The 23,092-nt window shown below is 37.5% G+C and overlaps 1 protein-coding gene across 4 annotated transcripts; it reads left to right on the top strand.

Annotated features, from left to right (window-relative positions):
• The first annotated feature begins 14,390 nt into the window (after positions 1-14,390).
• On the top strand, positions 14,391-22,453 carry tmpob (thymopoietin b). 4 transcript variants are annotated; one of them, XM_073869010.1, is made up of 6 exons: positions 14,391-15,044; positions 17,549-17,666; positions 17,767-17,943; positions 18,071-18,168; positions 18,288-18,370; positions 20,595-22,453. In XM_073869010.1, the coding sequence occupies exons 1-6, from the start codon at positions 14,808-14,810 to the stop codon at positions 20,947-20,949; spliced, it is 1,068 nt and encodes a 355-aa protein (XP_073725111.1). In that variant the 5' UTR covers positions 14,391-14,807; the 3' UTR covers positions 20,950-22,453. The 4 variants fall into 4 exon arrangements, with proteins under 4 accessions (XP_073725111.1, XP_073725110.1, XP_055048730.2 ...); XM_073869009.1 differs by having other exon boundaries at positions 14,392-15,044; positions 18,282-18,370; XM_055192755.2 differs by having other exon boundaries at positions 14,393-15,044; positions 18,068-18,168.
• The last annotated feature ends 639 nt before the right edge of the window (positions 22,454-23,092 follow it).

Genomic DNA, 23,092 nt, shown 5'->3' with positions numbered 1-23,092 from the left:
TTTTATGTACCGATTTAAGAAAATTACTTGATGAGTCCAATAACAGGTAATAATAATAACTTTAAATATAATTTACTATGTAAAAATACTACTGATACAAACTTAAAACGACTGAAAAAAATATGTTTTTGAAGTTAAACATGCAAATGTGCTATTAAATAGTTCACTTAACTTGGTGGCCACATAGACTGAACTTAACATTTTAAGTTCACCAAATTTGGGCAGACGGTACTTCAAGTAAATAATTTAGGTAAAGGGGGTTCGGCTGACAAAAATTTGAAAACCCAAATAAGGCAAAGTATGTACAACCAGCTTTTCAGCCTCCAATTCACCTTAAAAACTTGCATTGACACCAGCTTACATTGAACTGCACTTTCCCTTTGTTTAATTTTCGTTTTCATCAGTGTTCCTCAACTGGAGCGATGTTTGGTTTTCTTTTCTAGTCTGTGACAGCATCGTCTAGCAATGTTCAAAATGGTTCGACTCATCCAGACTAACGTTAAAAGCCCTGAGAAATGTTGTTTAAATGTTTGACTTCCCTTCCCACTTCCCGTGTACTCCTGTTTTGTTCTCGTGTTTGTTTTATCGTGTAATACTTGAGAACACATGACAAGACTTCTTCCATTCGGGTTTCGGCGGAAAATGCGGCAAGGCCGCGCACAGCAGCGCTCCAGATTTAATCACGAAGGGTAATTGAATTTTGCTGCAGAGGAAAATCCCGGCTTTCTGCGGTCTCCCCCGTGAAATTGTTAAATGAAGAAAATGTGTCTTTTAACACCTCTCGCTTCCCCCATCGACCGCTGACACTTGACCCTCTCAGCACTTTGATACGGCACCTGCAGTCAAACGGCAATCTAAGCAAGTCCTGTGTCATTCGAGAAACATGCGAGGTCGGCCTCGACCCAACCACCCAGCGTGCCATCCAACTGTGAGATTATTAAGACTGATGTCCCCAGCGAGGCCGGTATTTTTTTGTTTTGCTGCAGAACGTCGGCAATTTATCATTCAAACATCCCACTGGTTTGTGTTGTGTAGGTACTTTTGGATCTGGTCCGGCGGGTTTGATTCGGTGCCAGAGAAAACATGGCCGCCTTGCCAACAGGCCGTTTAGAGTCCGAGCTGTGAAAGCTTGTCTGAGGGTTCCAGTAAATCCTTCTGCTAACAGGTAAAGAGTTTGAAAACCAACGAAGAAGGCAGCTAACACACACACACAAAGTAGCTTCATATAGATCATTATTATCTAATAATATAAAGCCTTGCGTTAGCAGCACAAAAGGTCATAGGTTCAAACCCAAAGAACATGCATACTCATGAAATATGCATACTCTGTAAGTCACTTTGGATAAAAGCGTCTGCCAAATGCATAAATGTAAATAAGAGGATTTCTTTACACTAAGTGTTCGCTGAAATCCTGTTTAAATATTCAATAGGGGCGCTCTCAATATGAACTATAGGTGAAATTTGTCAAAGTCGAACTTAATTTGTGTTTCCAAATGTTTAAAACATGAGAAATATTTGCCTTGCATAAATGCTTTGTATCACATTACAGTTCAGTAAAACAAGAAACTTACAAAGGTTTGGATTGTTCTGTTAAAGGGATCGAAAAATACAATTTCTGTCATCATTTATTCACCATCAAGTATTTCCAACCCTGTATAGAGGAAAATATTTTGAAGAAACAAATCTGGGGCACCATTCAGCTTCATAGTATTAATTATTTTCTACACTGTAAAAAATACTTTGCTGCCTTAAAATGTTTTTGTTGAATCAACTCGGATTTACAAGTCATTTCAACTTACTATTATTTATCTTGACTAGAGATGAGTTGTTATAACTACAGGTGAGTTGTTATAACTTATAAAATTAAGTTGACTTTTCTCAACTTTATTTTATACTGTAAGTTGTGACAACTCATCTCTGTTGACATAACTTGTAAATCTGAGTTGATTTAAGAAAATTTTTTAAGGCTGCAAAGTATTTTTTACAGTATACTATGGAAGTCAGTGGTGCCCCAAATTAGCAAAATATCTTATAAAATATCTTCATTTGTGTTCAACAGAACAAATACATTTATACAAATAATGTAAGTAATGAGTAAATGATGAAAGTATTTCTATCAAGTTTGTTTCAAAACTGTATAAAGGAAAACATTTTTGAAAAAAACAGATCTGGGGCACCATTTCATATAGTATTTTTTTCTGCTATGGAAGTCAATGGTGCCCCAGATCAGCAAAATATCTTATAAAATATCTTCATTTGGGGCATCATTCACCTCCATTGTATTATTTTTTTCTACTATGGAAGTTAATGGTGCCCCAGATCATCAAAATATCTTATAAAATATCTTAATTTGTGTTCAGCAGAACAAATACATTTATACAGGTTTGTAACAACTTGGTGATGAGTAAATTATGAAAGTATTTCTTTCAAGTTTTTTCAAAACTGTATAAAAGGAAAACATTTTGAAGAAACAGTTCTGGGGCACCATTCACCTCCATTGTATTTTTTTCCTACTATGGAAGTCAATGGTGCCCCAGATCAGCAAAATATCTTAATTTACATTTATACAGGTTTGTAACAACTTGAGGATGAGTAAATGATCACAGATTTTTCATGAAGTTTTTACAAACCTGTATAAAGGAAAACATTTTGAAGTAATAGATCTGGGACACCATTCACTTTCATAGTATTTTTTTTTACTATGGACATCAATGGTGCCCCAGAACAGCAAAATATCTTATAAAATATCTTAATTTGTGTTCAGCAGAACAAACAAAATTATACAGGTTTGTAACAACTTAAGGATGAGTAAATGATGACAGTAATTCCATCAAGTTTGATTCAAAACCGTATAAAGGAATACATTTTAAAGAAACAGACCTGGAGCACCATTTACCTATATAGTATTTTTTTTCTGCTATGGACATCAATGATGCCCCAGATGTGCAAAATATCTTATAAAATCTTCATTCGTGTTTAGCAGAACCAATAAATTTATACAGGTTTGTGACAACTTAAGGATGAGTAAATGATGACAGTATTTCCATCAAGTTTTTTTCAAAACTGTATAGGAAAACATTTTGAGGAAAAAAAATGTGGGGCACCATTCACCTCCATATAAATTTTTTTCTGCTATGGAAGTCAATGGTGCCCCAAATCAGAATCAAAATATCCTAGTAGAACAAATACATTTATACAGGTTTGTAACAACTTGAGGATGAGTAAATGATGACAGATTTAAAATGTTCGGTCAACTAACTTCAATCCCAGATCCCTTTACGCCACACATTGTACAAATCAAATGTTTTCTATATTATTTCCTTAAGGTGAAGTGTTTTATTAAAACAGGCTTCACAAGCACCAGCCCCATCTGTCATTGATCAACCAAACAGATTTCTGCTGCAAACGTTTGCTGTGTCAGGTCGAATGGCTTATAGTTTCCTTTACATATTAAACTGTGAAAATATACACATCTTTAAAGAACTAAAACATCTTACATATCAGTTTTCATACGATTTAAAGCATAAAAGACGACGATTCAGAGATGTCGAACACATGACGAACAGGTGCCATCCTATGTGGTCTGTCAACGTTTCAACGGCAAGCAGACCGCTTGCAAAAACATGTTTCGATTTTATCTAATCGTCTAGAGGGAAAGCCCTTCCAGTAAACGTTGGGTTTGTTTAGGCCCTTCACCATCCAGCCATACATAAAATATACAAATATTTACCGCATAATGGAGCTGGATGGGACGTGACTCACTCGTATCCCAGAATCCCGTGCGGCCGGGCGGATGAGTGATGCGACACAGGCGAAACTAATAAAAAAAGCATTTTGTTAACACTTAAACAACAGAGTACGGAGGGTGAACTGGTGAGGGTCTTCATCAGATTTTTGATGTCGTTGGACGTCGACCTCGGCACACTGAGCAGAAGGTGTGCGTATGAGGAGGGGTGAATGGGGGGTTAAAAGAAGGTACACCAAGGCTGTGTGTCTTGCCACACAGTAAGGCCTTTTGCTGGCTGCCATGGCGATGGCGACCGCAGAATTGCCGTGTTTACTTAAAAGCTAGTGCATAAGAGAACAGCAGACCACCGGCCTGCTGCCACCCGCCGGCACTGGGCACGGACGGCGGCTCATCTTTGTTGAAAATGGCTCGGGAACCTGCCGGCTGCGCAGTGCCAACCTAAATTTAGCAACAGACTGAAAAAGTCTCCTCATTCTTAAAAAGCTGTTTATGTTTCCAGAGCGCGAGGGTTCAGTGAGGGACAGGAATGGTCTGATAAACGCCGCTTTTTTGTGACCGACTCTTTCTGTCTTATTACAGGTGGCCAAGGCTTCGGTCCGCGGCAAAGACTTACGATTGTGCTTCCTGTGATGTAAGTTAAAGTTAAACATGCTGTAAGGATTCAGAGGTCTGAATTAGTCGACCACAGGTTAAAAAATATATCTGCTATGCATGTTGGTGAATTAATAGATTTTTAAAGTTGGCTCATTTTCGGTGAGCAGTATTTGAATGTCGGTCTAGGACGGTGATGATGGGGGATTTTTTAATGAATGTTATGCCTTTTACAAAGACTTGATTTTGTTTTTGGGGTCTACTATAGGAAAGATGAATAAAGTTGAAAACGTGAAAAAAGCATAATAGGGTGATTCTCACGAAAACTTGGTTTTAAAAATGTCAAGCATGAAAATGTAAAAATTGCTTAAATTTACTTTTTTTCCCACCAGACATTGAAAAACAAAGTCTGGAGTAAATGGGAACATTAATTTAAAAACTTTTACTTATCATTTTTACACTTTTTGTAACATAATTTAAAAAATTAGTCCTAAAAAATCTCATTACCGCAACAGTCAGAAAACATCAACACTGACATATTTTCAAAATGTCATGACAAACCTGAAAGAACATTATTTGGAGATTCTGCACATGCATTTAAAATCAAAGTATTATGCTTCTATTAATTAAATTAACATTTAATAAGCATCTGTTGCGGTAATGATAATCAAAATGTCGTGTAAGCATTCTGACAAGACAATATTTCAAATTAACGGTAAAAAAATAATCTTACCTGGTAGCCATCTTGAAGTAACTGGTCCATGTGCTTGGTCACTCAAAATCAAACTTTATTAAAATTCTGTAATTGTGCTTAAACTGTTCTCAAAAAGTGTTGCGGAGGATGAGAACATCAGGCATGGACACATCATTTTCCTAATTTTTCTTCATTATTATTATACATGAATATTAAGTAAATATTTTTTCTGTCATCTAAAGTAGTCTAGCAAAACATCCATTTATTTTTTCTCTTAATATTTTTGTGTTAATTTGAATAAATTACAACGTAACGCATGTTCAAACACAGCCAGACACATTGCGGTAATGAGAATTTCAGCAGAAAATGAGATAAAATTTACAATTATAAATTCTTATGTTGAAATCACACATTGTGCAAGGTAGAACACAGTATTGTGTTAATTCTGATGCTTTTTAATGTTACTATATTACACATTTTAAAGCTAAAATCATTAGTGCCGTGGTGTTTCAATAGTTTCGTGAGAATCACCCGGTTACTCAACTTACAGAAAATGAAGAACAAATAATGCGCATCAGGTGAGTTTTGCTTTTAACGTTTTCTAATTACAGGGTTCCCACACCTTAGTTAACTTCAAATTCAAGGACCTTTAAAGGACTTTAAAGGTTCAATACCTTCAAATTCAAGGACTAAATGTGGGGACACATTTCAAGTGAGAGCAAGGTTACATCGTGTTACCTTTTAAGATACATTGTTACAGTTCCTTTTCGAGGGAACTCGCACTGGGTCACTGCGGTGACACTTTGGGGACGCCTCCAGGGGTAAGTGCCTCTGAATGTGTATATCAAATTCAACCAATGGTGAGGTTTTACGACAAAGACAGGGTGACGCGGGAGCCAGGAAGTATATCGCTATCTGAAATATTGCCAAAGAGGGCTTTACAGGGACGCAGGAAGTATGGCAAGGGAGACACAGCGTCTCGTTCCCTTCTCGGGGAACAACAGTTACATACGTAACCAGAGACGTTTTCATGTGTTTATGAAATTATCCTACACTACACAGGGAATAATATGATTTTTTTTCCAGAAAACTTATTGCATAAAATAGATTCAAGCACTTTCAATGACCTGTATCTATCTATGTATATTTCAAAAACTTCCCAGGCCCTTGAATTATTTCCACCAGATTCACAAACTCAAGGATTTCAAGGACCCGTGGGAACATTGTAATTAATTTATTAAGCACCTGTAAACTGTAACCTTAACTGTTATATGTATTTTGTACAAACAGCTTATTTTGCTGTAAATAAAAAGCCTTACAATTATCAACTACAGGCATTGTTTATTGGTTTTGTCATGTTTCTCACTGACACGCCCCAACTCGTAAACCCAGGCTTAAAGAAAATCTGGAGTTCCCTTTCAGTCGGTCACTACGACGTCACGTCATGACCAGTGAATTAGGACGTGACGTCTCCGTTCCCTTCCTTCAGGGAACGTGGGTTACATACGTAACCGAGACGTTTTCTAGTGGTATTTACGACTATGTGGTGGCGTTAATGCACTGTTATCTCGTAAATACGATATTTCTGACATGACTTAATGGACAGCTGTCAGAGGCAAATGTTTATTTAAATGCAGGTGAAAATTTGTGAATATATATATAGTACTATATTTGTGTAAATTATTCGTAAAAGTGACACATAATAAAATAATATACACTTTAAATAAAAGAAGAATAAAAAAGAAAGATGGCACTCTCACTAACTTAAAATTAAACTTAACTGGTTCCTGAAATGTTCATTAAAACATTATTTAGGTAACATGTACAATTAAATTGGTGTTTTAAATAGGGCTGTCAAAAGATTAATCGCGATTAATTGCATACTAAATAAAAGTTTGTTTTTGTATGTGTGTGCACTGTGTGTAATTATTTTGTATATATAAATACACACATGCATGTATATGAGAAACATTTACGTGTGTGTGTGTGTGTGTGTGTGTGTGTGTGTGTGTGTGTATTATATATTTATATATGTACACTACTCACCAAAATTTAGGGATATTCGACTTTCAGGTGAAATTTTACAATGCACATAAAATGCACTATAACTTTTACATATAAACTTAATTTGACATTTCTACTCAAATGACCTTCTTTCATTATATAATATCACTATAGCATGAACTTTTTGCATTTTCATAAATTTTTTCCTGAAAGTGGGATATCCCTAACTTGCCAGTCTCACTGTGTTGAACCCTAACGCCAGGCGACATATAAAAAAATAAATCAGAAAAAATAGTATAAACCAATATATAAAGTGACATGCAAGCACCAAATCTAACCCTAAACCGAAGCGACAATGGTTTAAAAATAGGAAAAAGCAGTTGAGTAACCAATACGTGATAATCACGTATTAAAACAGGAATTCGATAAACGATCACGAAAAACACGAAATTTCGTGATAATAGCACAAAAAAAGAATAAAAAAAATACATGACTATATCACGAAACTTTGTGAGACTGGGTAGCTAAAAATATACATAAATAACTTTTTTCTTACATTTATGTTTGTGTGCATTTAAATATACATAATAATTACACACAAATATATTATGCGAACACAAACTTTTATTTTGTATGCAATTAATCGCGATTAATCTTTTAAGAGCCCTAGTTTTAATACTTCTTAAGATCCACACAATCCGCGTTTTTGACTCATTGGATTCTTTCTCCTTTGGGGTGGTGTATGTACAGAAACATGAGCTGACAAAAGCAATACAGTTATGCTAAGCAGAAGTACTGTAGGGATTTATTCCTGTAATAATGGAATATTTAAACACTCAGCCAAATTCAATTCATGTTAACTTCTCTGTGGGTCAGACCTGCGCTTTGGGACAGTAGATTGATTTCTCTTCAGGTGCCTCAGGTAATTGTGCTTGGCATAAAACGTCGGTTCTTTGTGTCGACCCGTGTACATCGGATCCGTAAGGTGGAATTCCTGCGCTAACATGCACGGTCACGTGACAGGATGACCCGGATAGGTCGGCTCGGTGGAAAACGTCCAGCCGGCACACAGTAGGTGGGCATGGGTGGCGATTTGTGCCCATTCAAGGCCCCCAAAAAACACCTGACAGTTCATATTGCCTTTGAGTCCAACTCAGTATTGACACGAGCTGACCTCCGTCAATGGCAGCCAAACAAAACAGCAAAAAATTCACATAATAATTGAACAAATAAACGGAGAGCTTGTTTGGCACGCCGTTTGTAAAGAGCCGGACTGGCAGGCTTCGGGAAAAGAAGTCTCAGTTTCTCTGTAGTAAGAGTTGACATCAAGGTGTGTGTCCTATAAGAGCAGTTTGGACTGTCAACAGGGGAAATATACTGTACTAGGATTTTCCAAGCCAGGACAAATCTATTCATTGCCTGTAAAAAGCCGCCTCTCAATCTAACACCACACCAAGGGTCTGATTTTTATTAGCCATGAATGAAACTCTTTGAGATGATGTTGTTGTACACTGTTTATTTCATCTTTATCGCTATAGTGCTCCTAAATAGCTACAGTAAGTGGTAGAGCATTGCGTACCACGAACCCAGAGAAGACACATGACGAAAAAAATGTATACCTTGTAATGCACTGCAAGTTGCTTTGGATGAAAGCGTCTGCTAAATGCATAACAATGTAAAGGTATTTTGCGCAGTCTCTACCCTTTATAAGCATTTTGGTGTTTAACTTCACAACTGAAAAAGTGACGATTGCAATTGACAAACCAAACCTAAACCTGTTGGTTAGATATAGTTTCTGAAAAACATAGAGCAATATCAAAGATATCACACTCCTATTACAATGCAACGCTCAATATGGCCGCTCTGGCGACAAAATCCCAGTTAAAAGTAAGTATAGGTCTCTGCGGCAAAAAAAATTGGCTCAAATTTAGTGGCCGATTCCCAAATGCATTTTTTAGAAGGAGGTCTCTGTGGAACATAAAATCGGCGTTTCCCAATTTTGGGGCGTTTTCAAACTGAGATAAGCCGTTTATAACAATCCAATCAAAAAATTACAGAACCCCTGAAAAGCCATTTTTTAACATCTATTTCAGTTTGAAAACGCCCCAAAATTGGGAAACTTTTTGTTCCACAGAGACCTCCTTCTCAAAAATGCATTTGGGAATCGGCCACTGAATTTGAGCCAATCAGACAAAGAGGTGAAAAAACACCTATTACAGTTTGAAAACCATAGATATGTATAAAGGCTAGATGTCTTACGGCCGAGTCTCTAACGTCGTCACCTGGCGGCCATCTTACCTCAGACAGTTCGCTCACTCTAAGCATTGAGTTTAATGGTGCAGGTACTTTTAAATGACCATAACTTGCTCAATTTTCTACCAATTTTCAAACGGTTTGGTTTCTTACAAACGTTATTAACGTGGCTATAATTCTGGATGCTTTAACATTTTTCATGAATTTTTTCTATTTTTTTAGTATAAGCATGCAGTGTCATAGGTACATCTTTGACGTGTATAACAAACCAAACCGTTTCGGTAAAAAATCGGTAAAAAATTTAGCAAGTTATGGTTATTTAAAAGTACCTGTACCATTAAAACTCAATGCTACGAGTGAGCGAGCGCCATGTGGTAAGATGGCCACCAAAATGTGGACGTTCCACTCAATTGGCCAGCAGCGCGGGCGAGACATCTAGCCTTTATACATATCTATGTTGAAAACGCCCCAAAATTGGGAAACGGCAAAACCCCAGTCTCCTTAAAGGCTGAGTCCACGATCTATGAAAAACGCGTTGGAAAAGGAGACGGGCCGACTACCAAAACACACATAAAGACAATAAAATCAAATCAAATGCATGGTTTCGTATGTGTGGGGCGGGTCTATCAACAGAAGGTCCAGATTCTATTGGGGTAGGGGCGTGTTTGTTTAGATGATTTCAAATATCAACATTGGCGTTCAAACATCATGGACTCCGCCTTTAAAAGAACCAATCATCAATCGACAACAACTGATGATTTTTCTGGGGGAGGGGCTCTGTATAGAGTAGCGTGAGCACTTGCCAACCTGTGTCCATGCGCAGTAGCTAAAACCATAGATATGTATACATAGATGCGTCATTTGATGCAGATGTCACTTACAGCTTTTCAAGATACATTGCGGAGCCTCTGGTTGTAATTCCCGAAAAAATGGGTTAACTTCACAGGTGAGAATGTGTTGTTTTTGTACTGTTGTGTAAGTTAACGCTTTTGTCTTGGTGTATTCTGTAAGCCAGTGGTTCTCAAACTGGGGTCCGGGGCCCCCAGGGGGGCCTCAGTTTTATGTCATTTTATAAAATACATTCATTTATCATGAATTCTGTGTAATTAAACCTAAAAAAATAAGGCTACTAACCAACAGGACTACTTTGTATAACTTAATATGTTTTGTTTAATTAAAATGTTAAATTTTAGAACAATTTTTGTCATAAATTTTCTTTGGGGGGCCGCGAAGGAATGCATCGTACACAAGGGGGGCCGCACACGGAAAAAGTTTGAGAACCACTGCTGTAAGCAGTTGTAATGTTTGGGTCTACATAACATCACCTAACATTTAAAAATTATACATGTGTATTTAATGTAAAATTACAGAAAAAAAATATTTTTGTATTAGGAAAAATTTCTGTCATTTATTGTGCCCATTATTTTACGGTATTTTTCCGGCCGAAAATTTACCTTTTTTATGGATTTTTTTGCAGTGTACGGTTGGGGGCACACGGTTAGCCTATTCGCGAGGGTTCATGCATCGGCTTGACAGGGTTGCCAGATTTGCATAACAATCAAATCTATCCCAATGACCATTTCCCAAATACCAAAACTATACTTTCATAAATAAAATAGTATTATATTAATATTGTCAGCCGCCAAACAAAAATCTCCACAATCAACAGTTTTTAAGTGATCCGCAGGAAACTGGTTTTAGTACGCCTTGGATCGTTCCAATATGGCGGACGACTTGCTTGCGTATAACGGCCAATAGGAACAGCTGCTAATGACGCATATATGTATTTATATATCTATCTATAACTAAAACAACATCCAAAAAGGTGCAATTTGAGATTCAGAAGCAAAAGTTATAGTAAACTTAAATTATGATTTTAGAGATATCTGTCTTTACCCTTTTAAGTAGATAGGACTTTAGTCTTGCATGACTGAAATACCTGAACAGAGGCGTTGCAAACATGGCCGCCTTCCCTAAAGGGACTTTGGCGAAATTCTCTAAATGTGTCAAACGTTGTTTTACAGAAGTAGAAATGTTAAATGTAAAATTTGCAATACATTTTTAAGCATTTGCTGTTGTCAACGTGCACCCCTGCCAATTTCGTTTTCATAAAAGGATAATTGAATTTCAAGACAATCACATTTCTATAAGAGAAAAACTTAGCAAGCATGAAACAGATATGACGGGAGGTTCTTGCAGACGTTGTTGCTTTAACATTCACAAAGCATAATGATTCTCATATTACATCATTAAACAAAAATGTACAGTAAATATAATTCGAAGATTGTTGGATTTGGAAGTGGTACGCGCTTGGACAGTTTCTATGTTTGAACATGTCATCACCCCACTACAGTTTACACTGCATTCCTTTTTCTAAACCACTTTTATACACCCTGATGTTGATAATTGCTTAGCTCCTCTCAGATCCCTTTCCTCAGAGCGCCACTGTTATGCTTTTAAAGACACTTTTATGTGGTGCTTGGCTTGAGGACTGTTTTCTCTATAAATGAAATACAATAAAGACAGAAGGGGTGTTTCTTAAGAGCTCGACATTTTCAAAGTTTCCCTCTTGGAAAGCTTTAACTGAAGATTAAGCGTTAAAATCTGCGGTTTGGGCAGCGTTGCTATAATTCAGCTATATCCCAGAAACATACAGCAAGTCAGATCTGGGGGAACAAGAGTAGGGCGAAATCACCAGCTCAAGCCCCTTTCGCTATACGGAGATCCAGGGTGCCCTAACCACACCGAGCTGGAATCCAGGAAGACCAGACGGTGGTCAGAACCAACACCTTCATCCACATTCACACACATGCTCGGGTGTATTAGACGTGCGGAGGACGAGAATCTGAGATGAGTGGAACGGGGCCCAGATAAGTGCGAGATATTTGGGTATAGAAAAAAATGGGAATATTATCGATTGGCAGCTGAGATGTCACTCTTGATTAAAATCAACATGAAACCCATTTTACTTCTGTTTTTCAATAAGAAACATTTAACAGCACTTGGTTTTACCCATCTGGATTAATTGGATCAGAAAAACTAGTCATACCACAATGGAGGCAGTTTGGAGGGGAGGAGTTGAAAAGTAGGGATTAATGATGTCATCCAAAAGGATAGTTAGGCTGTCTTCCGAACATCTCGGATTTAGGATTTTTTCCACCTCAACCCAGAAATAATGTCTGGAATGGTGCTTTTTTGATAAATCCTTTAAATATTACTAAATTCAGATGTTATTTCTGGTTTTGAGCTGGAAAATATCCCAAATCCGGTTGTTGGGAATGAACCATCCTTTCAGAGGTGGATCATCCCTTATGAAAATTAACCGTCCTCTTGGTGTATTGATTACCAATAGCAAAACCATTGTTTAACTTTAGTTACCATGTTTTTTTAAAGGTGCAGTGTGTACATTTTAGCGGCATCTAGTTGTGAGGTGCTGATGAAATGCAACCAATGGCTCAGTTCACTGCTTACTCCTCGTTTTTAATCATTAATTTTGTCCATTAAGGGTTTCTGTAGAAACATGGCGGCACAAAGTGGCGACTTCCATGTAAGGGGACCCTTGGTATATGTAGATAAAAACATCTCATTCTAAGGTAATAAACACATAACGGGTCATTATGAAAGGACTTTATACACAACTGATAATATAGTTTTGTATATTATTTTGCATTTCTGTAAAGCAAAATCCTTCTAAAAATTACACACTGCACCTTTAAACCAGTGGTTAATTTTATTATAAGGGGTGTTATTACTTTATTTAAAATTACAAATGCAAGCTTTTTCCTTTGTATTATAGTAGTTTTTGTTGGGTAAATTACTGATCATATGCTGTATTAATATTATATTAGGCCTAAGGCCTGTTGTTTCTACACAAGGCTATAAGACACCCAGTTAAACTTTCGTTTTCTCAGTTAACTTTCGTTTCCTAATTAAAAGAGTCCAGGTGCGATCCTGCGACTATACCCCGATTGTTCTCGCCACGATTATCTTGAGAAGCAAGGTCGAAACAACTGATAAACAAGAGTACGTCATTTTAGATTAGAGAATTCGTCCAGCTGTACTTCGCTACATTAACAATAAGGTATCTGTGCAAGCTAGGCCAAGGCCATGAAAACCAATAAGCAGAATATATCATTTTAGATATGAGGCAGGATGCAGATGCATCAAACAAATAAAATTAATTGTGGCAGACCGGGACCAATGAGAAGAATATACGTCATCTCAGATAAGAAGTGTTTGATCTTACTGTATAAAAATGGAGTCAGATGTTGGGAGGGCAGATGATCTTTGAGCACCTCTTTGAGGGGTATTGATTGTCTCACTTTGTTGGCTCGAGCGAATAAAGCAACTTTTGTTTGGCACCTGGAACCTTTGTCTCCTGAGTATTTTTCTTATGAAGATTCAAGCTAAGACTTTTTGCCACAACAGTATTTACATGCAATAATGTGTGTTCATAAAGTAAATAAGGTTATTACTTATTTCATGCCTAATTTAAATATTGAAAAGTCCACTCTCACTGACATTATTATTGACTTAACATGTGCATTTCATCTGTGTGTACTTCATAGCAAGTCATGTGTGTAATACATAGACAACATATTTTTACCAGATTTGGTGTTGAATTTGAGCTGTCCTTTGACCTTAAATACCTCTCGTGTTGGTAAAATGCAGCTTGTGCTGCCATCTTTAGGAGTTAATGCTGTACTTCCTAAGAGCTCAAACATAAAAGCTAAATAAGTTACAGAGATTACACATCTTATCTTGATATGCAATTTTCTATGAGACTTAGAAAGGCATTTACCTTTACAAAAACTGCATGCTTTCAGTGTTATGAAATTTCAATGCAATATCCTCACAGGCCCATTTTAACTTTCATTGTAAACAGAAGCCACAAAAGATCATTAACTTTACTTTTTATACTGTACTAGACTATAATGGCCTTTATAATAATGTTTATCTTAACGCAGTCAATGTTGCACATAGACTCTATAAGCAGCAATGCAGCTGCCGTTCTGTGTCGAGCTCTTTGTTTTGGGCGATCGTCTGTCATTCTAGCGTATTAACCAATGAGAGAACGCCTTACTGATTCCAGTCGACCAATGAGCGCGGAGCTTCTTCCTACGGTTCCAGTAGTCCGAGGCGCGCGCGCATCGAGCCGTCGAGCTATTTGTACTTTTACCCGCATTTGAAAACCGCGTAATATCGTAGTTCGGCAACGCAACTTTAATTTAATGAAAAGCTTCGATGTGCAATCTCCTAAAAAATCCACTTTTGCACAAAACTTATAGCTGTGTTTGTCGTACAGTCCTGCGAGGACATTCAAACGGAAGGCGCGAGCCGGCGGTTTGACGTGTGTCAACAACGCGAGACAAGAGTTGCGCGGTGTGATTTTGATTTTTTCTAATTTCACAGATTTCCAAAATAATTCGATTTGGCCCTAAACGCGTTTAATAACGATATAATTGCATTTGCATTTTGTTAGTGAAAGTAGTGGTGAAAGGTAGTGAAAAATCAAGCATGGCGCAATTTCTCGAAGATCCGTCGCAGCTCACTAAAGAGAAGCTGAAGAGTGAGTTGTTGGCCAATAATGTTTCTCTGCCCAGCGCTGACAGCAAGAAAGATGTGTATGTTCAGCTATATCTCAAGAACCTGACCGTTCTCAACAAGAAGAACCTTCCTCCTCCTTCAGACACTTTCTCCAGTGATGAAGAGATTATAACACCCGTGCTGTCCAACAGAAGCCGATCGGGGAAGGTGAGCTCATGAGAGGCTTATGAAAATCCCATATGCAGTTTTCATTTAGGTTTCGACAAAAAGAATTGTCAAAACTTTGAATATATTATATTTAAACAATTTTAACTTTATAATTTTACAAGAATTAAACCTTTTTCCGGTTAAAGTAATTTGACTGGAACAGCCTTAAGATTTATTTCATTACGTTAATGAAATGCAAATTAGTATGGAAATGCATTTTTGTTAAAGGTACTTTAACCCTTTAACTGGCGCAGCCCTTTTTGAGTGGGCGGGGTGAACAGGTGATGTACACCTTTAAATTAATATAACTCTGGCATTTTTTTGGTCTAGAATCTGGTCTTGTTTTAAAGAAGACACTTTAAAGTTTTTCACAGACATGTCTGGAGGTGAACATATTAAATAAAGAAAAAAGTTTAATAAATATAAATATTGCAAGCATATATTTTTTAAAGGTGCAGTGTGTAAATCTCTTGACAGAAATGCAAAATAATATACAAAACTATATTATCAGGGGTGTATAAAGACCTTTTTAATAATGAACTGTTATGTTTTAATTACCTTCGAATGAGACATTTCTATCTACATACACTGTGGGTCCCCTTACGTGGAAGTCGGTATTTTGTGCCGCCATAATTCTACAGAAACCCTTAACGGTAGTGATGGGAGAAATAAAGCTTTCCGAAGCTTAGAATCAATGGAACCAATTGCTTCGAAAATTTATTCAGTTTTTCGAAGCAGTTTGAAACACCACACACGCTGGCGACCCCTGCTGGTCAAAATAGTGTAAAAGCAGGTATGTCCAAACATTTTACACTTTTTATAACAAAATAATTGCAAGATTTGTATTAAATATGTTAAAAAAAATTGAACTTAATTAAGACATAGTTAAAATAGTGGTGAACCATCGGATTTTCGAAACGTTTCGAAACAGTAATGACGTAATGAAGCCTCGTTTGCTAAAATCACGTGACTTGGGCCAGTTTGAAACAAGCTCCGAACCACTGATTCGAAACAAAAGATTCGTTAATGTTTCGAAGCCTCATGAAGCAGTGCTTCGAAAACGACCATCACTACTTAACGGACAAACTTTTTTTACTAAATTGTCTCCGTCGATGACATGTTTTTCCGGTGGGGCTACTGTAGCTTTTCTGTGCATTTCAAAAGCATGGGTGAGCAGTGGGCTGAGCCTTTGTTTGCAATTCGTAACCTCACCACAAGATGCCGCTAAAATTTACTCACTGCACCTTTAAATAAAAATGAAAATGTTTTAAGCCAGAAATGGCTAGTCTAGTCTAAACTAGTTGTGATCCAAATTTTAAGTTAAAACCACAAAAAACAAGGTTTGTGTCACGCTTTTTGTGGTTTTACCAACAAACGGCCACTAGGTGTTAACGGATTGCTGCATACTCTTGTCACAAATTAATAAATTACTGTCACTGCATTATTATTACTGCTAAAAGGTTTTGAAATATTAAAACTAAGTTATAAGAGCTTTTCAATAATATATAGTTTGTCAACATTTTTAAAGATTTAAAATAGGATATAATGTTATGAATATATAATAATTAATATGCATTCCTATGGGGGGGTCATGTAACAAAAAATGGTCACTACATTATTTCTATCATTAGATGACCTTAAATATGAAAAATAAATTCTGAGCGCTTTCCAGTGATGTATAGTTTGTCGAGGTTATTTAGGTTAAGAGTAGGGTTTTAGGGTTATAAATATGTAAAAACATTTTGGGCCTATCTGTGGGCCCGTGACCTTTTAGAAACTGACTGTCACTCCATTATAATATTCCCAAAATGTTGTTGATATATAAAAACTTTAATCCGATATATAGTTTGTCATGATTAGATAAGAATTCTCATGCAAACCACTGAAGTAAACGTTGGTGTCCCGCAGGCGGGACAGTGACATTTAGCAGGATATCAAGGTTTTCAGGCACACTCTTTTCATACATCAATTAATTACTCGTCCCGCTTACGGGATATCGTTAAACCCTTTTCCAGTTATATTTGAAGTATTTGACAGGAACAGTCTTACATAATTATATAATAATTTATTCCAGAACGTTCATGAAATGCAAATTAGTATGTAAATTAATTTGTGTTAAAGGCGGGGTGCATGATTTTTGAAAAACACTGGAAAAGAGAGTCGTGCCGACTAAAAAGACACTTTTAGCAAATCAACAGTAAGGGGTGTGTCTACTAATTAAAATCGTTGCCTGGGTTGCGTATGTGTGGGGCGGGTCTATCAAAAAAAGGTCCAGTTTATATTGGGGTAGGGGCGTTTTTGTTTAGGTGATTTCAAAAGTCAACATTGGCTTTCAGAGGTCATGCACCCCACCTTTAAAGGTGCTTTAAAGTTTCTTAACAGCGATCCCACAGAAGAACCATTCAGCCAAAAAAAAAATTCTATGGCATTCTGAAGCACCTTTATTTTGTGTATGTTAAAGTAAACAAGTGTGGCTTTCATTGTGATTCTTCATTCATATTCAGAAAGCCACAAGAAAGACGGACAAAGTTCGTGCTGAGGAGAATGACATTTCTGGTCTGACTGATGAAGAGCTGAAGGATAAGCTTTTGAAATACGGGCTGCTCTCTGGTCCGATTGTTGGTGGGTAATTAATTTCAGAGTATTCATTGTGTCAATGTTTTAATTTATGTGTGTTGTCTCTGGTTAATATTAAGATATATTTCTTTCTCCTACGTGACAGCATCCACACGTAGTGTGTACGAGAAAAAGCTTCAGCAGTTTCTTGATCAGCCTCCGAAAGAGACCAAGTTGCCCGAACCCGAGACCACCATCCCAGAGGCCGTCACCATCAAGCCAGACGGAAATCAAAATGGAAACACGTATTCGGCAGAAGATCAATACAGTGACAAAGAAGATGGTAACGTGTGAATGATAGATAAAATCTTGCTTATTTTATTACTTTTATTATTAATTTTAACACTTAAATCTCAAAGTAAGATTTCACAGTGAAATAATAAACAATCATTTGATCAATATTTCAGAAGTTCCCATTCCTGAGCCGGTTCCCATCTTGAGTAAGCCGGTCCGGAGCAGAGGAAAGACACCAGTCACCACCAGAACCAGCAGCAGACAGCGTACCAAAGTAAAGACGCAACATAAACGCATTACTGAATTACACAAGAAAGCATTCTGCAGTGTTATATATGCTGTAAGGAGTTTATTTCTGCTCTTGGCTGATGATTCGCTTGTGTGCAGGTGCAGGTGGAGGAAAAAACATCTGTGGATGGAGGAGATGTTTTAAAAGAAATTTTTCCCAATGAACCTGCCACGCCCACTGGAATAATGTAGTTTACATTATAGCATCTTTTTTATGTTTGGCTTACATGAGCTTTATTAAATAAAATCACTGTAATACAAAGTCTAGCGAGCGCCTACACACAAATCTCCCTTTTAGGCTTTACTTTCCAATATGAAACGTACATGAATGATATTGGTAATGGCCAGGACCAGACTGAATCTGGACTTATTGATATTTCTGCAGAACATTTTTGCAAATTCTGTGGAAGGTCTTCACAAATAGTCACCTTTATATAAGGTTTACAACACAAAGTTAATAAATCTCTATGAATACGCCAAACCTAATCTGAATAAATAGGGTAATGTGCACGTCAAGACTGTAGAATTATAATTAAATATGTTATTGTTTATAGCGTTATATATTATAACAAAATGAAAAAGCTTGTGTTTTAATCATAGACCGTAAAAAAATATGGACGTAGTGTCCGTGACGTCACCCATTGGTTTGTGAAGATCGCTTTTGAAGCTTAAAGTAGGCGTTGCCTGCCGTCGCCATCTTGGCCGCGCGTCCCCGCGAATTACTCGTGGAAAACTGAAAATGGGTAAAGAGGCGGGACATGGGTGAAGCTGAGGTGAAACCACGCCCGCCTAGCGCGAGTCTAGTGACAGCAGTGGCTGTTCAACCGACACTCAAGCGGCCACGGCCTTAATTATGCAGAAGTTTAAGGCTTAATATAATCTGAACGGATGAGTTACAAAAAAATTCACCCCCCTCACAGTTGTCATGAATGGCAAAATTAGCTATATAGGCCAAAAACACTTTTTGTACCAGGCTGTAAACATATTTTCTACTGTAAAGTTGGCCATTTTTAACATGGGAGTCTATGGGAATTGACTCCCTTTTGGAGCCAGCCTCAAGCGGCCAGTCGATGAATTGCAGTTTAAGTCACTTCCGTGTTGGCTTCATTAGAGAGATCGAAAGGTTGCCCCTCGGTTTTACTACATTCTTGAGGTAAAGATTTTTTAAGGTTCAAAAACAAAATCACTGCATCAGTACCTTAAAATCTCTGGTAAAACTAATAGATTTAGCACACACAGTCAAAAAAAAAAAAAAAGGAAAATATATATGTTCAACTTTATTCTTTCTTTTATTGTTTAATTGACATTGCACCGAGCCCCTAAGGTGACATTGAAGTAAAAATTAAATAAAGTTTAGTTTTGCGTGCTCACGCGAAACTATCGCGTGCGCTCATGAAACTACCGCGTTTAGTTTTGCGTGCTCACGTGAAACTCTCATGTGCTCACGTGAAACCTTCATGTGCCGAATTTCTTTTTAAAGTTTAGTTTTGCTCGCGCACGTGAAACTATCGCGCGTGCACGTGAAAGTTTCACGTGAGCACGCAAAACTAAATGCGGTAGTTTTACATGCACACGCGATAGTTTCACGTGAGCACGCAAAGCTAATCTTTATTTAATTTTTGTTCCATGTCCCCTTAGGGGCTCTGTAACATTGAGACAGACAGCTTTTAGATTTACTGTAATGTAAGGATTTAATTATATCTGCGTGAATTCTTGTCAAAACAGATATTTTTAAAACCGTAATTCTGTGTAAATATCAGGCTCACGCATCTGTGTGCATGCTTCAGATCTGTCAGTCTGCGCGAGGAAGATCATTTTCGAGTTGCCTCTAATACGTCCTGGACTTTATTTTTTAATTCCTGCATGTTTTAATCCTTTTAGACCCTGTGTCCACTGGAATAAACATCACATGTTTTGTGGTTCAAACCAATAAAAATGCTGATCAACCAATCAAAAAAAAGCACACTGATTAAACACCTGAAAAATTGGGATAATGTACAGGCAGCAGGTTGTAATCGCAAAATAAGCCCCCTCGGTAGAGCGATTCGGGAGTTAAATGCAATGTATGTTTTGAGTCGCTCTCGCTGTATTGTGATGTTATCTGCATGTGGGTATGCATGCCGCCGTATGAAGTCAGACACACCTGTCGCCATGGTTTTTAAAATGACTTCTCGTGAGGCAAAATTACATTTTAGTTGCATGACCGGTTAATGGAAACGGCGTCATTGCGCAATCGTTTTTTGTCGACTCAAATAGCAAACAGAAAGTGCATACTTCAAATTTTATCTTTTTAACCCTTTGTACAGCTCGCCTGTTTGAGATAAGGTATTATGAGATATTAGCACAGCGTCAAACTCGAGCAGTGTGTACGTGGCTTAAGTTGTTGAAATTTGCATTATCTTTTCTGTACAGGGCCACATGTCGCAGGCCGATCCACGGTGCTGCTGGACGTCCAGTGATGCCTCTGAACCTCCGGTCCGAAGAGATCATCCAGCAGCAGAAGGTTTACACAACCACCAAATCCTTTGTCACGGATGTACGCAGCGCTCCACCGGCGGCTCCTCGCCCCCGACCACGCAGCTGGTTCTCCATTTTGTTTAAGCTTCTGCTGTTCATCCTTCTGGTTGCATCGGTGTGCTACGCCTACCAGAACGTCACCGCCGAACAGATCAGCGCCTGTCAGCTCTTTGTGCAGGACAATGTGATTACGCCTGTCGTCAATTATATCAGCCGGGAAAGTCGCGGCGAAGGCGGTGACGGAAAATAAACTTCCTCACTCCTCGACCTGCGCTTCAGCATGCATCTACTTTCAGACTGATTTTCTAGCTCATCTGCAAGTTTTGGGAAGTTGGGTGGGGGGATTCTGATTATTGCAGTACGACCTAGCGGTAACGTCTGAATAGATCTGTGTTTTTAATAGTCTTTGTGTGCATCGTGTTTTGATATTGCTTTGCGATTTTACCGTTTTGTAGCATTCAATGACGTAGTGTGACGTAGTGTTTGTTCACAAATGCTTATTGTGAATCATTAGCCACAAGTGTATGGTGCGTCTCAATTCAGAATCACAAAACGAGTTCAGGACGTGTTTTTTTTAAGCTTTCAGTAAGTGCCAAGACATCATGGCCAGTGCAAGCACGATTTGAGGCTGGAAATGAAAACTATAATTTTCAACTTTTTCTGAATAATCATGGCGTAGTTGATTTTAGAGCTGAATTGAAATTTATGAGTGAACAAATGGTTGAGTTTTATGTAAACAATTTGTAGCATTTAAAAAGCTCAAACTACTTTTTCACCAGTTCAGATCATTTTAGTTTTAGTACTAGACATGTAGTCAGTGTCTTTTATCCAGAACTTGAAAGAAGCCATGTTTTATTAATCTGAAAGCCTTGTGTAGTAAATAACGCTTCAGCTTTTTAATGAGAGACGGCCTCAAATCACGACGACTCGGTTTAAATGTGTTTGTGATGTTTTCATAATGTGATGTAAGGTGGCATTATTGCCGAATGTCCAAACTCAGAATGAGAATTGAATCCACTGATTCTTTTCTGTTGACTGTATTTACTCTCATCTGTGACTGTTTAAACATTTTTTCGCTTTGATAAAGTTGTACTATAAACATATTTACTAGAATGAACTTCTTTTCAGTCGGAAATACATTTGTGATGGGCATCTTCCAGTCTGATTTTATATTTTGCTATTATATTTCATTTTACCTGCAATATTTTTCTAATGTCTTCTGTAAAATTAACATTTTTGATGGGGTTAAAGTGGGTTACTTTTAAATGTACAGATACTGAATTCATAATTAAAGGGATAGTTCATCCAAAAATAAAAATCTGTCATCATTTACTCACTCCTGTGTTACAAACCGGTAAAAATGTATTTGTTCTGATAAACACAAAGGATGATATTTTGGGGAATGTTTGTAGCCAAGCCGTTCGTGACCTCATTCACTTCCATAGTATTCTTTTTTCCTACTATGGATGTGAATGGGGCTTATGATTGGTTTGGTTGTGAACATTCCTCAGGGTGTCTTCCTTCGTGTTTATCATAACAAAGAAATGTATACAGGTTTAAAACAACATGTTTTCATTTTTGGGTGAACTATCCCTTTAAGTCTGCTGTGTCTCAGGCAGTGGATGTTATACAAATAAAGTCAAATTTGCACTCCGTATGCAGGCAGCTAAATGTGGGGAAATTGGTTGTTTTTATTTATCTTTAAGTCAATACAGTACAGATGTTAAATAAAAGCATTGAAATACTGGAGGTGACCTCTGTGTTTGCTTGTAGTTTGTTCACAACAAGGTCAGTTTAGTGACCCAAACACATTCCCGTTTCATTCCAGGAAGTTTCCTTTCAGATCAAGTTTGACCTTCAGACACGCGAATGCTTACTACGTATAAAACCACTAAAGTGAAATTAACTTTGCGTTTTTATTCTACAATATAAATATTTATTTTAATTATATATATATAGTCTTACAACATGACAGTTACGCAATCAGAAGGATCTGTGATGGCGTAATGTACTCGAGGAAAGCTCCGCCCCTCGTAAATCCTGATTGGTCGTGCAGCACATCCTACTATGGCAAGGGCCGTTTCTTAATCCAAAGGCTGCAGCCTGCGGAGGTCGCATATGCATGCTGCATACGTCATCAAGACTGGTTTATTTAAGTTAACTGAGCATTACATTCGTGCGTCATAAGACTATTACAACAATTTACGATTAATTAGGAAAAAAGTCAACTTTATAATTGTTAATATTTTGAACACAGCGTTGATGACGTAAGCAGCCTAGAAATGCGACCTACGTATTGAGAAACGGCCATTGATTTGGTTAGGGGATTTAACGCCATATTTATCAATATCATACTAAATTATGTTACATGATGCTCAATCGTTTTTTTCCAT

This window comes from Misgurnus anguillicaudatus, chromosome 6 (assembly GCF_027580225.2).
Source record: "Misgurnus anguillicaudatus chromosome 6, ASM2758022v2, whole genome shotgun sequence".
Lineage (NCBI taxonomy): Eukaryota > Metazoa > Chordata > Actinopteri > Cypriniformes > Cobitidae > Misgurnus > Misgurnus anguillicaudatus.
The sequence above is the reverse complement of the archived record's forward strand: the minus strand, read 5'-3'. Positions and strand labels throughout refer to the sequence as shown.

Excerpts from the sequence above, each read along its gene's own strand:
- tmpob (XM_055192753.2), top strand. The coding sequence starts at position 14,808 with ATGGCGCAATTTCTCGAAGATCCGTCGCAGCTCACTAAAGAGAAGCTG. Across the intron at positions 15,045-17,548 it reads ACAGAAGCCGATCGGGGAAG|AAAGCCACAAGAAAGACGGA; the intron begins GTGAGCTCATGA and ends ATTCATATTCAG. Across the intron at positions 18,169-18,281 it reads GCAGCAGACAGCGTACCAAA|GTGCAGGTGGAGGAAAAAAC; the intron begins GTAAAGACGCAA and ends GCTTGTGTGCAG.